At 31.6% G+C, this 18,134-nt stretch overlaps 2 protein-coding genes and 1 non-coding gene across 5 annotated transcripts in view; 2 read left to right on the top strand and 1 right to left on the bottom strand.

The window, feature by feature from the left end:
- Nucleotides 1–1,913: 1,913 nt before the first annotated feature.
- On the bottom strand, nt 1,914–5,930 carry LOC107486553 (uncharacterized). 3 transcript variants are annotated; one of them, XR_001591674.3, is made up of 7 exons: nt 5,535–5,930; nt 5,155–5,375; nt 4,510–4,837; nt 4,358–4,414; nt 4,107–4,195; nt 2,332–2,430; nt 1,914–2,222 (listed from the first exon to the last, which is right to left on the bottom strand). It is a non-coding gene; the product is annotated as an uncharacterized LOC107486553 (transcript). The 3 variants fall into 3 exon arrangements; XR_008008309.1 differs by having other exon boundaries at nt 5,155–5,229; XR_008008308.1 differs by lacking the exon at nt 5,155–5,375 and having other exon boundaries at nt 5,535–5,929.
- A 397-nt stretch (nt 5,931–6,327) lies between these two features.
- On the top strand, nt 6,328–8,447 carry LOC107486360 (isoflavone 7-O-methyltransferase-like). Its single transcript, XM_016106894.3, has 2 exons — nt 6,328–7,125; nt 8,148–8,447. The coding sequence occupies exons 1-2, from the start codon at nt 6,331–6,333 to the stop codon at nt 8,445–8,447; spliced, it is 1,095 nt and encodes a 364-aa protein (XP_015962380.3). The 5' UTR covers nt 6,328–6,330.
- An 8,216-nt stretch (nt 8,448–16,663) lies between these two features.
- Nucleotides 16,664–18,134, top strand: part of LOC107486238 (isoflavone 7-O-methyltransferase-like) — a 2,100-nt gene continuing 629 nt past the window's right edge. The window contains exon 1 of the mRNA XM_016106792.3: nt 16,664–17,452. Within this exon, the coding sequence (XP_015962278.1) occupies nt 16,664–17,452 (789 nt within the window). The remainder of the gene's footprint in view (nt 17,453–18,134) is intronic.

Raw genomic sequence — 18,134 nt, 5'->3', positions numbered from 1 at the left:
TCGCCGACCCCACCGCCGCACCGCCGCCTGCCGCTTCTTCTTCTTCTTCTTCCCCCTTATTATTATTATTATTGTTGTTGTTGTTGTTGTTGTTGTTGTTGTTGTTGTTGTTGTTGTTGTTGTTGTTGTTGTTGTTGTTGTTGTTGTTGTTGTTGTTGTTGTTGTTGTTGTTGTTGTTGTTGTTGCTGATTTGTTGCTGATTTGTGAAATATTATTGTTGCTTTCTGTTTCTGATTTGTTGATTTGGGAAATGGGGAGATGGGGAGGGGGAGGGGGACGGCGGCGGCGTTGGTGGTGGTGTTGGTGGTGGTGGAGTGGCAGTGGGTGTTGATGATGATGATGATGATGATGGTGATGATGATGTTGATGATGATGGTGGAGTGGCAGTTGGTGGAGGATAACGATGATGATGTTGATTTTCTGAGTTTTAGTTGGTGTGATGCAGATGGTGATGGAGTGACAGTGGGTGGGGGTGGTGGTGGTGGTGGTGTTAGTGTTGGTGTTGGTGTTGCTGTTGGTGTTGGTGGTGCTGGAGCTGGTTGTGGCGGTGGTGTTGGTATTGGTGTTGGTGTTAGTGTTGGTGTTGGTGGCGGTGGTGGTGGAGCAGGTAATTATGTTGGTAGTGGTGAGGATATTTTTGTCCAAAAAGAATTAAAAGGACGATTTTAATACGAAAAAAAACGTTAAAGACGATTTTAAATCCAAAATTAGAAGAGGGACGAAATCGATTCTGACGCTAAACTTTAGGGACCAAAATCGTACTTAACTCTTATAATAACATAATATTATATTACAAAACTTATAATATATATATATATATACCTTTACTCTTTCTTTATAAATATTAACATAACTTATAATTTACAATATCTAATTGTGTAACTTATAATATTATAAGGTTTCCTTAGTAGAACTAGCAATGAATAATAATAATAATAATAATGCTTATATAATTATAGCAATAATATACATAAGGTTGAATGTATATGAGTTACTAATATAAATGATATAAGGATGAAAGATATTTGGTGAAGTATTAGCAAAGCTAAGCTCACCAAAAAGTACCGATATTTACTCATATCGGCGAATATCGAACTCGATAATAATATTATTAACTAAACTCTATTTTTAAATTAAAATATCAATTACTCAAATTTATTCCTAATTATAGGATGGATAAAGATCTTAATCACAATTGATTGGAATAAAAAATTTGAAAAAATTAGTACAATAATGCTTAAAAATTGTATATATAGTATTTAAAAAAAGAAATATCACTGAAAGGCCATTCAAAATGTATATAACAGACTTGGCCACAGTTGGCTGGGTAAAGAGGAAAAAAATAGAAACATTATTGCTAATGATAATTTATAAGGTATCACATACAAAGGGTATTATTAAATCACTACAAGGTTTTATTATGATTTGTGGCAGTTTTTTTTTATTTGTGAAGGTTTATAACCCCCATCAAATAGTCTGTGGGAGTTTTCCCGCAATGCCACGAGATTTTTTGCGGAGATTTTTAAAAATCTTTACAATCTATTCAGTGGGAAAGGGGGGGTTGTATATGTTTAGTGGGGATTTTACATTAGACTTTTATGACGGTTTTAAATCACTCTTGTGACAATTTAAAACTCCCCACAAATTAATTTTTTAATTTAACAAAAATTAACTATTTTGTGACATTTTCAAACTTCCACAAACCGTATAATTATTTATTTATTTTTAATTTTAAATCATTCATTAATCTCATCTCATTTACATATTCTCATCTCATTAAAAATTAAATATTTTATAACACAATTCCTCAATATAAGACAACTCTATATAAAAAAATTCTCAATGTTAATAGTTCTAAACATAATTATATATAGTATTGTTCTACATAATTATTATTGTTTTTCTTTAAAAAGTAAAATAAAACAACTTCAATATTTCAATATCATCTAATTACATAAAAGTCTCAAAATAAAAATATTTCAATATCATCTAATTATATGAGAAATCAGGAGAGGACAAGTAACTTAGTACTACAAGAGACGTTTGTGTAACACCCATGTTGCCATAGAATAAAAACATGAGGGGCAGGTGTGAGAGGCAAAAATATGCAGACCTGACGGTGCATCGAGTTCAATAACATGTAGCTTCAATATAATTTGACCAGCATTAAGTGTCTTTGAGGCAAAAGATATCAAAACAGAAGGATTATCATTTCCAGGAACCTGTCCAAAAGAAAAATTAAATTTCATCCAACACATAGCAATCAAAGTATGTAATCATTAAGGTGATCAATAAATAAGTGCAGGAGCGCATAATCATATCAAATCTCACCTTAAATTGAGCAAAGGATGCAGCATGAGCTTCAAGAGCCTGACTACGCTGCTGATCCACCGAGTGAAGTTGCATGTTTCCCTTCACCAATTGTGGCCTCTATGATAAAACAACAGCAAGTACAAATAATTGAGGTACAACTATACACAGATAATCCTAGCAACAATACATATAAAGACAAGAAAATATGAGCTGAAAAAACTATGGCATAGTTGAAATGTATTCCACCTGACCTAATAATCTAATATAGTAGGCATCAGAAATATACTTCTGGTGAAGGTAAACATTTTTAGTGTGAAGGCTAAGTAAGAAGAAGGTTCTCCTTGTGCTAGATAATGTGAATACTCCAAAACTTCTAAGAGATTTTCTTGAACCAATTCACTTCGGGCCAGGGAGTAGAGTGATTGTAACTAGCAGAAATAAGCAAGTGTTTACTGTAGGAGTATTTCATGAAATTGTAAGCAACAAAAGAAGGGTCCAAAGTGAAACTAAAGAAGCTACAAAGTCCATGGATTATAGATAAAGCAACTCATTGCCCCAAAGCATACAAAAGCTTCTTCACTTGCACACAAATAATATTGAGAATTTCTCTATGGTCTTTGAAGTGTGACATTCTTACTTCTTGCTTTGATTAATTATTTCATATATCAACTTTGATAGCTAGTTTACTTAAAAATGCGCTACCTTCTTCCTCTCTTTCATGATTAGTTTATACATAATTTCTAAACACAATAGTTAGGAAGTCCACCAACCCTTTTTATGGTTAGTTTTTAACAGTTTATAAAAAATGAAAAATATTACGAGAGACTCTCAACAAAAGAATCAATACTAGATTTTTGAGATAATAACTTAACTTCAATTAACTCCCAAAACCCATCAAAATGTTTATTGATTACTTTTATTAACATGATCACAGTTGAGGGCATTCAAATATCTTATCTATAGAACTAATCAATAGACAAGAAAATGATCTAATGGAATCTTACATTGCTAGATCAACTTGATATTGCTAGAAAAATGTCTTGATTAAAGAATATATAAAGTTTTCCTCTAAGAAAGTAAAAATTAATGTCTTGATATTGTTTTATTTTGTTTATTTAAAAGTATAGTCCGGTTTTGTTTTGATTAATGCATATGAAGATAAACACAAAGACACAATAAAACATAGCAACAATAATGTAATCAAGACTAGAAATTACCTTTTCAATAGAAAAGTGTGCTTGAGGAGGAATAGATGCATCGTGAATTAATTATTTTTATTTTTATTTTTATTTTGTTTCCTACAGGGGCTTATGCTTTAAATTAACTTCTTTATTCACAATCATCGAGTACAGGAGTATACTTATTCATGTGGCCGTTGTCTTTCATGGTTATTAAAGTGCAACTATATATACTCTTTTCTTTTATTAGGTTGAGAATGTAATCTGAGGTGGATATATCATGCTAAAAATTCATGAAATGCAACTAATCAAATAAAATTAAATCAAATAATACAGATCTAGTTTCTGATTTTCTACGGGCTACATCAACCAAAATTAGACACAAGAAAAGAAAGCTAAAACTTCATATATACAAGAAGGCAACCCACTCTCTCTATAAACAAGTATGCTTAAGTTGGAACATTAGTTCAAAATCGTGAACGTAGTTTTGTGTACAAGGCTAACTACATATCCATCAAGGTCCCCTGCATATGCTCTGTCACGTTAGTTAACTTTTTTTGACTTATTCAATGCCATCAATAGAAAGCTAAGTTTATGAATGATATATGAGCTAACCTTGTTCTAGCAATGTATGCATGTGCCACAGAAACAAGGGTTTGAGCCAAGTTAACTAGTAAAGCTTTATTCTAGTACCGATTGTGCTCCTGCAAATGGGGCAAAATTCAAGATTCTCTCCAGAGTTACAACAAGTATGTCATGTGAGGAAAAGGTGATATGTGAATTAGAACATTTCATAAAGTCTTATAATCAAGTTGACTTATATATATATATATATATATATATCACCATATTATATAATTGCTTACCTGATGCCCACAACCAAAGGCCATATCCTTCCCATTAGTAAGACAAATTGGACAAAGCTGCAATTCACCATTAGATCATGAATCATGATGATCAAATCACGAAAATATGCTAGTCAAGTTGAATCTGAGGTTGAATAGAGTGATGTTAATACCTTATGATCATATAAACATCGATATCTGGATCAGGTTTAATGTTTGCTTTTATCTCTCTTTTACACACCTCTGCTAGCAAATCTGCAGTGGGTTCAAATCCATCAATTTATTATTGTATAGTTTTGATTCTATCTCACTTTAGTCATCCAAAGAAATGAACACGTGATAAAAATCAGGGTCATATGGTGGAAGGATCACGGTCACAGAAGGCTTCAAGACAGATGCTGCAAGCACCGTCACAAGCATCCTGAATTCCACCCTCCACAAAAGCAGCAGCTGAAGTCAAATGCGCCTCAGACTTGCCACTATCTTCAATCCCAGAGATCCCTACAAAAACAACGACATCCAAAAAATCCCCAAAATCAGAACACAACTAACAAAAAAATGTATGAAACACATAAAGCTCCCCCTTCCTCAAAACAAATTAAACATCAGATAAGAACTACGAATAAGCAACCGCACCAGCACACAACATAGCAATCTCAAATTCAAACGAATCAAATAATCCTCAGAAGTAATCGAATCAAATTGAGGATCGGAGCTGAATTCTAAACAGTAAAGTTGTTAAGACAAGTAACAAATGTTCTCCTTTTTGTTTGCAACCGAATAATCAGGAAAATCGGTAAAATCTAATATGGTCTTACCTCCATAACGAATTTCAAGCAAGATTATTGGATGCCGATGCTGCTAAATCGAGATGCAAGTAAGAGAAACCCAAGCTGTTTCCATCGAATTAGAGAGAGAGAGAGAGAGAGAGAGAGAGAGAGAGAGAATTATTCTGCCAACACTTAAAAATCTACTGGCGTGAAACAAAACAACTTCAATGATCAATTATCATGTCTTCCCTGCCTCGTTTCCAATAGTCCTTATCAACACAAATGAAAAACAATAAAAAAAAATACAGAACAAGAGGTATACCGGTGAAAAAGTTGCAACAAAGAGGAGGAGAGACAGAGAAGAAATTTATTGTTAACAAAGAAAAAATATCAGCAAATTAATAGGAAAGAAGAAGAAAAAGAAGTACCAGCGACAGTTCAAAGGAGAAATTGGAGTGAGAGGAAGCGGCGTTGAAGAAGAAGCTCCGGAGTGAACAAATCTGAAAACGTGTTGTACCACGGCAACTACGGTGGCATTGACGGCTGAAACTGTGGCGGCAACGGCGGCGGAAACTGCGGTGGCAACCGTGACAGCTACGACAATATAGAGAGACAGATTTGAAAACGGGTTGATAAAATAGGTGGCTCAATCCAGAAGCTCTCTACTGCAACGGACGCGGCAGTTGTAATTGCGCCGGCGGCGAAAACGGCAGAGGGAACGGCGGCGAAAATGGCGGTACAGAATTTAGGGTTTTATGGACGTTATCTCCTCCGCTAACCACTCTCGTTTCTGCGAAAATAAGAAATGTTTTGGGGGAGGGAGAATTTTGTATTTTAATTCTATATTAATTATTAGTGAAAATTTTTTAAATTATCATAAATAAAATGTATTGTAGAAGTTTTTACACTAAAATACTCCCAAAATTAAATATTAATTTTGTAGTGAATGCATATCCTTTTTTACCTATGACCGCAAGAAAAAAAAATATTATTATTGGTCAATAATATTAATTGGTTAGATTATTTTTTTTTAAAAAAAAAAGCTATACTTTTACATTACTTTACTTGGATTATTGGTCAAGAATCATTGAATATGGTATTGGTCAAGGAATGATTATTAATGATCAACAATAATTGAATGTGATTCAACCTTATAGTTTCCCCTAATGTGCATGTATAATGCATGAAACTATTGTTTCAATGCAAACACACATGGTGGAAAAAATGGATTTACTAAGTGGTCGCAAAGCAAATGAGATTTTTGAAGGGCAAGTTCATGTGTACAAACACATGTATGCTTACTTAGATTCTATGTGCCTTAAATGGTGCATTGAGTTAGAAATACCAACCATAATCTACAACCATGAAAAACCCATCACCCTTCATGAATTGATCTCAATTTTACAAGTTCCACCATCCAAAATTAGTGGTGTGGAGCGTCTTATGCGCCACCTAAGTCACAATGGATTCTTTGATATTGTAACAATCCATGATGATGATGGTGGTGATGAAAACAAAGAAAAAAAAGAAGCATATGCTCTCACTATTGCTTCTGAGCTTCTTGTTAAAGGCACTGAATATTGTTTAACTCCAATGGCTAAGTGTGGTCTTAATCCCCTTATGTCAAGTTCTTTTAACTTATTAGGAAAATGGACTTTAGAAAAAAATCTTACTTTATCTGAAATTTCCCTTGGAACAAATCTTTGGGACTTTCTTAGCAAAAACCCTTCAATTTTGACTTCCTTTAATGAGTCAATGGCTAGTGACTCTCAAATGGTGAAGTTGGCATTGAAAGATCATAGTGCTGTTTTTGAAGGGTTGGAATCCATTGTAGATGTTGGTGGTGGAAATGGAACCATATCTAAGATTATTAGTGACATGTTTCCCAAATTGAAGTGCATAGTGTTTGACCTTCCACATGTTGTGGAGAATTTTTCAGGAACCACCAGCAACAATTTGAGCTTTGTTGGTGGAGATATGTTCAATTATATACCTGAGGCTGATGTTGTTCTACTTAAGGTATGTATAAGTAAATTACAGCATAAAGTATTATTTTTGTTCCAGCTAAATTCTAATTTAGTTTATAATTTTAAACATCTTATTTTTGTGTCAAAAAAATTTAAATAGATTCAATGTTGTCCTATCGTTAAATTTGACATTAATAATTAACCGAATGAATGACGTAGATATTAATAACATTACTAGCTAAATAATATCTTCTTCCATGTGTTAGAAAAACATAACTAAAACTATTTTGTAATACTTCTTCTCCTCAATTTTCTTTTGGTGCAAAACTCCAAATCATCATAACAATCAATTATCAACGCTTCAAAAGTAAAGAAAATTTTTTTATATTAATAATTGTTGGTGGATCTATTTATTTACATATTGAAATCAAATACTATATTGGCTCTTCAATATGCAAGTTACTTATGTCAAATTTAATGGCAAGACAACCTTAAATCCGTTTGAAAATGTTTTGAAATTGAAATAGGACATTAAAAATTTTTTTATGACAAAAATAAAACGTTTGAAACTCTAAGGATTAAATTAAGATTCACTCCAAATATTAGAAACCTAAATAATACTTTCTCCTAAATTATATTATTTCATCAATCTATTATACTTCTTTTCATAGATGTTTCATTCTGTTTCAATTTTAAAATAGATATTAATTTGGACAACATTATACATTAAAAGTCAATGTTTTTAGATTAGACAACAAAACAAATTTTTCTTATATATATATATATTCATTTTTTTAAAGTAGTACTTATTTGTTTTTAAATAGAATACTATATAAAATTAATTTTTAATTAATTAATATTAATTAACTTTTTGTCATATTTTTTTTAATTTTCATTTTTTGAATTATTTAGGATTTAGAATTTAAAATTTAAAAAAAAATTGGCTAATATTAAAGAGGAAAAATTTAGGATTTATATTTTTTGTTGGTAGAATTATTTATGGACAAGAGACATTAAAGGTGAAGAAAATGGTATGATACAATTCCTAACCTTTTTGTTTTGTTTTGGATTTAGTGGATTCTACATGATTGGGATGATGAACATTGTGTAAAGATATTGAAGAAATGCAAAGATGCAATTTCAAAGAACACTAAAGAAGGAAAAGCAATTATCATAGATTTTGTGATAAATGAAAAACAAGATGAATTTGGACTAACTCAAATGAAGCTTAGAATGGATATTGCCATGACAAGTATGAATGGAAAGGAGAGAAGTGAAGAGGAATTCAATAAGCTTTTTTTGGAAGCAGGCTTTCAAGATTATAAAATATTTCCTTTAACCGGAATGTATTCTCTTATTGTGGTTTATCCTTAATTTATCCTTAAGAATAATTAACATTGAGATTATCATTAATAAGTGTCACAAAACAAAAAATACTAAGAGAGTTAAGATAAATAATATATCGAAAATGTTTGATAACAAATAAAAAATTAAAAAATAATCACAATTTGTTTTATTTAGTATTTATTTATTATTATAATAATTAATATGTTAAATAAGATAAATTTTGATTTTTTATTTTTTTAATATTACCGATATTTTCTCGTTCATAATAATCGTTCAAGATTATTTATAGTTTGAATTTAATGAGGATAAAACTAAATGATATTTTACTTTAGTTATTTTTAGAGTTTAATGAAAATTTATAGCTAAATATTAATAAAGTTACACAGTTTTCGTTTTTATATATATACCAAAATCACTTTGTAAGTTGTAATCCTTAATCCATTTGTTAATGAAAATAGAGTTAATAACAATTAAATAATAATAAAAAATTTTATTAACTTTTTATATATAAAAAATATAAATAATTTTAGTTCTATACTGATTTGAATTTTGTTGGATAAGTTATTTGGTTTGAGATTTTGAATTCTTCTTATCTTAAAAATTTTTAGACAATTTTTCTTTAAAAATTATAAATCTCTTTGATCTAAAGATTTTGATAGTCCTAAACTCTGAAAACAATAAATTAGACTTATTAAGTTTAGGCCCAAATTTTACCCTACTTAAAAAGGTAATGTATAGAATGAAAAGTTGACTATACGCAACTTACTATTTCTACTTTCTATATTACCCTAAATGAGAATCCGAATTTATAGCCTAATATCTAGCAAGCAATAAAGATCATCATTCATCAAACAATATTCTAACACATTAAATTCAAATATTCAAATCATATAAATCACATGCAAGGACATAATTGATTACATATCGCCATTCATATACATTCACTTAAGAGCAATTAGACAAGTTGTTAAATTTAGTAGATATATAACAAATTAATGATGACAAATATGTTGATTTGGGTTGATAACCCAAGTGAATTTGATGATATTAGTTTGGTATGCAAGCCCAAATTATTTTGTTGCAGTCCAATTCTACGAGACAAAATGATCAAAAATTGCTAAATGGGAATAGAATCAAACCAAGTCCAATGTAAATCAATCTAAAAGAAAAATGACCCTAAAATTCTGCTAAGTTTACTCCAGGTGTTGATTATACAAGAGAGAAGAATTTTCTTTTTTATTCAAACACCAAAAAGAGGAAGAAAAAAAAGCTAATCAATAAAGTTAATGTCAAATCAAATTAAGCAAAAGCATGACAAGCAGAGTTTAGAGAAGTTAAAAGCAAGTAATTTTTCTTAACATATAAGACAATTGCTTCACATTTTCTCCTCCCCTCTGATTAAAGAGATAGTAATAGTAACATAAATGATATAAATAAAAAGATCGTGTAATATTACATTTTTAAGGAATATAATGATGATAGGACATATTAAATAATGGAATGGAATTTATAAAAGTATATGTACTCTTAACTTAAATGGCTTGTAAGGTAGTGGTAGAAATTATAATAATAGTATCAATCCAAAAATGCAAAGATGTGTAGGTATTCTCGTTAACACATGCACATTTTGACCAAATAATTACGGCAATAAGCCTCAAACAAAATATTTAGGAGCACAATAATTTTTACTATTATATGATCACATATTTCTAATCTAATTTGAGTACATAGAAAATATTTTATTATATAACAGTAATTATAACTAAATGATAATAAATTAATCTTGTAAGTATAGAATATAGTCACATGGATCAAATTGCTCTGATACAAAAAATGTAACACCCTAATATTTTTAAACTGGGTTTAAGCCTTATTTGGATTATATTGGTCATTGATATTCAAAACCTTGCGAAATTTTTAAAATAATATAAAATTTTTATATAAAATAATTTATATATGTAAAAATAGTGAATAACTAATTTCTATTAGAATGGTTACTAGTTGAAAAATTTGAGTGGATATGAAGGTACTAACATAAAAAACGGGCGTGCTAAACTATGAAGGCACAAACAATGACAAGCTTTACTCATACTAAATAATCATAAAAAAGAAACATCATAATCATAATTACAATCATTCAATAAAGATAAACAAGACATATAGAAAATCTTAATTCTCTTAATTTGTATAACTATGACTAAAACAATCACATATTCTTCCTTGTTAATATGAATTTGTATAACTATGACTAAAACAATCACCGAACAGTGTATTATTTTGTACTGCGTCATTCTTGAAGATGGTATAGAAAGAGCGGTGAGAAATAAAAGTTTCTCAATAGTTTATCTATATGGTATCATCGTATCATCCCAGCCATTCCGAGTTTTAAAAATAAAAATAGTAATGATGTAATGTTTTTCAATTATTATTTTCAAAAGTCTTTGTTAGTCGAAGTGGTTTGACTTTCAAATGCTTCTCATTTACTTATGTCATGACACATGTGACTCGTAACAAAATGCCTAAAATGTTAAAATATATAGAATGAAAATTCACAAACCTTGATTTAATATTTTCGTAGGCCATAAAGCAAGGCAAAATAAATAAGAGAATAATAATAACATTGGCATAGATAAATCAAAGAGAAGAGATATTTAGATAAAATAAGAATAATAAACATAATCATATATAAATCAAATAGAATAGATCTTTGAATAAAAAAAATCTTTGAGTGAAATAAGAAAAATAAACATAATCATAAATCAAATAGAAAGGATCTTTGGGTAAAAGAAGAATCTTAGGATAAAACGACCATGATAAACAAAGTCATAAATTAAACAAAAAGAATAAAAGAAGAACAATCATAATCACACTTTTCTTTGTACTTTTCATTACTTTCTCTCGTAACTTTTATGGAAGGTATTAAGTTAAACCGGTATAAAAAGTGGGAGTTCCCTGTAAGGTTCTTATTCCAAACGTTTTGGCGATCACCTTTCCTTACCAAAGGATCATTCTCTCAATTCAATTTACAATCAAGGTTATTTAGACATACACAAAAAGGGAGTTATGTCAACAAAGAGATATTATTATATAAAATTGATGGGAGTCTACTTCCCTTACCGAATGTTCTTATCCCAAAAGTTTGCCAATCACATTTTCTTAATGAAAGATCATCTCCATTCGATCACCTTTCCTTACCAAAGGATTATTTTGATTATCTTATTTTTGGGGTCACTTTCCCTTATCAAAGGATCATATCCTCAATTCTTTAATGCACATAAGATGGTTATTATAATACATAATATGTATGAAATAAAGAAACGTTATATCATGATATGCAATGTTGATAACATCTATATAAAAATAAAACATTTGAGATATGACATATAAAAAGTAGTATAAAATTCTTACCTCGAGTGAAGTTCCTATAGACTCCGTTTGTTTAGTGCATAGTATGAGACATGGACATATAGACATGAACTATATAGACATAGACACAAAATACATATATACATGATTTATGTTTGGTAAAAAACATACATAAAACACATCAAATTTTAAAAAGTCAATAATACCCTCATCATTTATCATTACCACCATCACCACTATCTATATTTTTTTTAACTACATTGATTCTTTTCTTCCATCTCTATTCATAAAAAAATCAGATAACAAAAATTCTAGTAATTTCAACAACAAATTTAATACATATCTTCCTAATTAAACAGCAAGTAATTAATTGACATGATATCCATTTTGAGTCCCTTGTGTCAATTTTAAGTTGTTGAAGCGACTATGAATAAATGGAATATCAAATTAAAAAATTAATTGGAAGGTGAGATATTTCAACGGCATAGAAACCAACGAAAAAAAGTTGTTCATAGCATTCAAACTATATTTTTTTCTAAAAATAGCACAGATTAATAATAAAAAAATAAAGAAAAAAATAAAACTTTATTTTAGGAAAAACATCCAAAAAGGGGCAAATAGAAGGATGAACAGAGATGAAGATGGAGGCACGATGGGTCGATAATAGAGGCTCACCTGCGACATGGCAGAGACACTAGTCGCAGATCTGGAGATTTGGAAGAAGGAAGAAGACAGAGACCTAATATGAAGAATATGAGGAGGAAGTGAGGCAGTAACAATGGCAGTGGTAGAGACACTTCAGTAAGAGGAGGTTGGTTGGTCATGAAGAGAGAAGAAACAGAAGTTCAAATGGGGAGAAGAAGGGAGGGGAGAAGAGATTTTACTTTGTTGGCCATGAAAAAAAAAAGACGGAAGTTGAAATGGAGAGGAGAAGGGAGGGTAAAATTGTCAAAATAATCAGTGTCTCAATATTAATTTTATGTCTCAACTTATTAGAGGTACACCGAATACATGTAATTTGTGTCAATTTGTGTGCGAACGTGTCCTTTAAAATTGTGTGTCTCAACAATCAAATAGAGGATGTGTGTCAGCGTGTCTCTGTCTTGTGTAGACACACCTACTAACCAAACACTACCATATGTATTCTGATGCAAATAGACGTGATTTGTTAGCGAAGAAAGACTTGTTCCATGGCTAGACTTTCTATAATTCAAAAAGAATATCTTCTTGAACAATATATGAGTGGACTTTGTGAATATTTTGGCAAAAGATTTAGAGTGAAAGTAAGGATCGGAAGTGAAAAGAGATAATGATTTTTATTATAATGAAAAAAGTATATGAATGACAATTTATAGAGATAATAGAATTTGGAGAGGATAGGTTACCTAGAATATTTTGTATAGAAAAAAATAGAATAAAATGAGAAAGGAATTACTCAAATAGCTCTTAGGTATGTACAGATTATGTTAGGAGAATCTAATTCGCGTTTAGGTATAATTTCCAATCTGAATCGTCACTTTGCAAGCCCTATGAAGTTTTCTATGTTTGGAATTTGGAAATAGCTATTAGACATAAATTTATAGAGAATTGAGTTAGTTTAAAATTAATCTTAAATGAAGTCAATCGGATAACCACATCTTGATATATTCTCGAAATACTGTTAGTAACTAAAGCTCATTCAAATTCCTTAAGTATGAAATCAGCTAGTGTTTTGATATATTTAAATTTAAAATTAGATATTTTAGTTTTTTAAATGCATTATTTTTTTTACCAAAGATAGATAAACTCAAACCCGCGACCTCTTAATTGAGTATGGGGAGACTATGCCATTTGAACTATAACTCATTGGCTTTTTGTAAGGTCCCACATCGGTTGGAGAGGGGAACGAAGCATGCCTTATAAGGGTGTGGATACCTCTCCCTAGCATGACACGTTTTGACGAGTGAGTGTGGAGGGCTTCGGCTATCATCCCTATCGTCAAAGACAAAACCGTGAGACCTTGTGTGCCAAAGCGGATAATATCGTGCTAGCGGGTGGTCTGGGCCGTTACAGATGGTATCAGAGCCGGAGCCCAGATCGATGTGCCAGCGATGGCGCCGGACTCCCTTAAGGGGGTGGATTGTAAGGTCCCACATCGGTTGGGGAGGGGAACGAAGCATGCCTTATAAGGGTGTAGATACCTCTCCCTAGCATGACCCATTTTGACGAGTGAGTGTGGGGGCTTCCGCTATCATCTCTATCGTCAAAGGCAAAATCGTGAGGCCTTATGTAGCAATGCGGACAATATCGTGCTAGCTGGTGGTCTAGGCTGTTACAGATGGTATCAGAGCCGGAGTCCGGATCGATGTGCCAGCAAAGGCGTTGGACTCCCTTAGAGGGGCTGTTTGTAAGGTCCCTCATCGATTGGGGAGGGGAATGAAACATGCCTTATAAGGGTGTGGATACCTCTTCCTAGCATGACGCAATTTGATGAGTGAGTGTGGGAGGTTTCGGCTATCATCCCTATCGTCAAAGGCAAAACCGTGAGGCCTTGTATGCCAAAGTGGATAATATCGTGCTAGCGGGTGGTCTGGACTGTTACAGATGGTATCAGAGTCGGAGCCCGGATCAATGTGCCAGCGAGAGCGCTGGGCTCCCTTATGGGGTGGATTATAAGGTCCCATATCGGTTGGAGAGGAGAACGAAAGGCAAAACTGTGAGGTCTTGTGTGCCAAAGCGAACAATATCGTGCTAACGGATGGTCTGGTCCGTTACAGATGGTATCAGAGCCGGATCCCGAATCGATGTGCCAGCGATGGCGCTGGACTCCCTTAGGGGGGTGGATTGTAAGGTCCCACATCGGTTGGGGAGCGAAACGAAGCATGCCTTATAAGGGTGTGGATACCTCTCTCTAACATGACGCGTTTTGACGAGTGAGTGTGGGGGGGTTTCGATTATCATCCCTATCGTCAAAGGCAAATCCGTGAGGCCTTGTGTGCCAAAGCGGACAATATCCTATAAAAAACCGTCTCAACATCAAAAACAACAAAAACTAGAGCAAAAATATAATAACGGATTCGAAATTGTAACCAAGCATCACCCATTGGTTCTATTCCCGATTCATAACTAGAAAGTTTTTCGGGCCCTTTGCTAATCGGGGCTAAAATTCCAGAAATTAGAAATGCCAAAATAGGAATAAGACTGGATATTATTAGAAATGCCCAAAAATTATCAATAGATAACTTTTTTCAATGTTTCAAAAAAGTCCATTTCAATTTTTTTTAATGTTTTTTAAAAATGACAGATGGTATCAGAGCCGGAGCCCGGATCGATGTGCTAGCGAGGGCGCTGGGCTCCTTAAGGGGGTGGATTGTAAGGTCCCACATCGGTTGGGGAGGAGAATGAAGCATGCCTTATAAGGGTGTGGATATCTCTCCCTAGCATGACGCTTTTTGATGAGTGAGTGTGGAAGGTTTCAGCTATCATCCCTATCGTCAAAGACAAAGCCGTGAGGCCTTATGTGCAAAAGCGGACAATATCGTGCTAGCGGATGGTCTGGGCTGTTGCAGATGATATCAGAGCCGGAATCCGGATCGATGTGCCAGCGAGGGCGCTGGGCTCCCTTAGGGGGTGGATTGTAAGGTCCCACATCGGTTGGGGAGGGGAACGAAACATGCCTTATAAGGGTGTGGATACCTCTCCCTAGCATGACGCATTGTGACGAGTGAGTATGGGGGGCTTCAGCTATCATCCCTATCATCAAAGGCAAAATCGTGAGGCCTTGTGTGCCAAAACGGACAATATCGTGCTAGCGGATAGTTTGGACTGTTACACTTTTCATCAAATGCATTATTTTCTAATTTTTTATTTTGAATTTAAATCTTAAATTATTACCATTTTAATTAATTAATTAGTTATTGAATAATGAACCTCGTTCAAAAAATTAGGATGTTACAAAATGTGTTTAATTAATAAAAAATATAATATTCTTTACTTAATAAGAAGTGTTTAAGAATAAATAATAAATTATATATAATTTTTTTATTAGTGTTATACTAAAAAATTTTAAAATTATGGTGATTATTATATAATTTTTCTTATGTTAAAATCATGGTGATAAAATTATCGAAAATTTGGATAAGAGGTCGAGTAATTTTCTTTAATTCAATTTTTAAACTATAATATTAACAAATTATATTTAATAATTTTTTTTATTTAATTTCAACCTATGTTATAGTTGAAATTTGCTTTTTTTCTCATTCTCTTCTCTTAACAATAGAACAAACACTATTATTGACATCAAAAATGTGAAAGATCAAGCTGGTGTCCTTAAAAAAATTCCTAATTATAGGATGGATAAAGATCTTAATCACAATTGGTTGGAATAAAAAATTTAAAAAAATTAGTACAATAATGCTTAAAAATTGTATATATAGTATTTAAAAAAATGAATAATATCAATGAATAACCATTCAAAATGTATACAATAGACTTGGCCACAGTTGGCTAAGTAAAGAGTGAAAAAAATAGAAATAGTATTGCTGATGATAATTTATAAGGTAACACAAAAAAGGGTATTATTGAATGTATATATAACCCTTTTTACCCATGACCAAGAAAAAAAAATTATTATTATTGGTCAATAATATTAATTGGTTAGATAAATTAAAAAAAAAAACTATACTTTTACATTACTTAACTTGGATTATTGGTCAAGAATCATTGAATATGATATTGGTCTAGAATCATTGAATCTCTGATATTGGTCAAGGAATGATTATTAATGGTCAACAATAATTGAATGTGATTCAACCTTATCGTTTCCCCTATTGTGCATATATAATGCATGAAACTATTGTTTCAATGCAAACACATACATGAAAAACATGGTGGAAAAAATGGATTTATTAAGTGGTCGCAAAGCAAATGAGATTTTTGAAGGGCAAGTTCATGTGTACAAACACATGTATGTTTACTTAAATTCTATGTGCCTTAAATGGTGCATTGAGTTAGAAATACCAACCATAATTTACAACCATGAAAAACCCATCACCCTTCATGAATTGATCTCAATTTTACAAGTTCCTCCATCCAAAATTAGTGGTGTGGAGCGTCTTATGCGCCACCTAAGTCACAATGGATTCTTTGATATTGTAACAATCCATGATGATGATGATGAAAACAAAGAAGAAAAGGAAGCATATGCTCTCACTATTGCTTCTGAGCTTCTTGTTAAAGGCACTGAATATTGTTTAACTCCAATGGCTAAGTGTTCTCTTGATCCATCTGTGTCAAGTTCTTATAACTTACTAGGAAAATGGACTTTAGAAGAAAATCTTACTTTATCTGAAATTTCCCTTGGAACAAATCTTTGGAACTTTCTTAGCAAAAACCCTTCAATTTTGACTTCCTTTAATGAGTCAATGGCTAGTGACTCTCAAATGGTGAAGTTGGCATTGAAAGATCATAATGCTGTTTTTGAAGGATTGGAATCCATTGTAGATGTTGGTAGTGGAAATGGAACCGTATCTAAGATTATTAGTGACATGTTTCCCAAATTGAAGTGCATAGTGTTTGACCTTCCACATGTTGTGGAGAATTTTTCAGGAACCAACAGCAACAATTTGAGCTTTATTGGTGGAGACATGTTCAATTTTATACCTGAGGCTGATGCTGTTCTACTTAAGGTGTGTATAAATAAATTACAGCGTAAAGTATTATTTTTCTTATGGCTAAATTTTAATTTGGTTTCTAATTTTAAACATTTTATTTTTGTCTTAAAAAATTTTAAACAGATTTAATATTGTCTTATCGTTAAATTTGACATTAATAATTAAGAGAATGAGTAACGTGGATATTAATAATATTACTAGTTAAATCATATTTTCTTCTATGTGTTAGAAAAATATAACTAAAACTATCTTATAATATTTTTTCTCCTCAATTTTTTTTGTGTGCAAAACTCCAAATCATAACAATCAACGCTTTAAATAAAAGTAAAGGAAAAACTTTTATATTAATGATCGTTGGTTGATCGATTTTACTTACATACTGAAATTAAATACTATTGGCTCTTTAATATGCAAATTATTTGTGTCAAATTTAATGGTGGAACAACATTGAACCCGCTTAAAATTTTTGTGACTGAAATAAAGTATTTAAAATTTTAGGGATGAATTTAAGATTCACTCCAAACATTATAGACCAAAATAATACTTTTTCCTAAATTATATTATTTCGTCAATCTATTATACTTGACTTGTTTTGATAGATGTTTCATTCTGTTTCAATTTTAAAATAAATGTTAATTTGGACAAAATTAAACATTAAAAGTCAATGTTTTTATATTAGACAACAAATTATATATAT

Source organism: Arachis duranensis, chromosome 4 (assembly GCF_000817695.3).
Source record: "Arachis duranensis cultivar V14167 chromosome 4, aradu.V14167.gnm2.J7QH, whole genome shotgun sequence".
Lineage (NCBI taxonomy): Eukaryota > Viridiplantae > Streptophyta > Magnoliopsida > Fabales > Fabaceae > Arachis > Arachis duranensis.
Note: the sequence above shows the minus strand (reverse complement) of the source record. Positions and strands in the feature narration are given on the sequence as shown.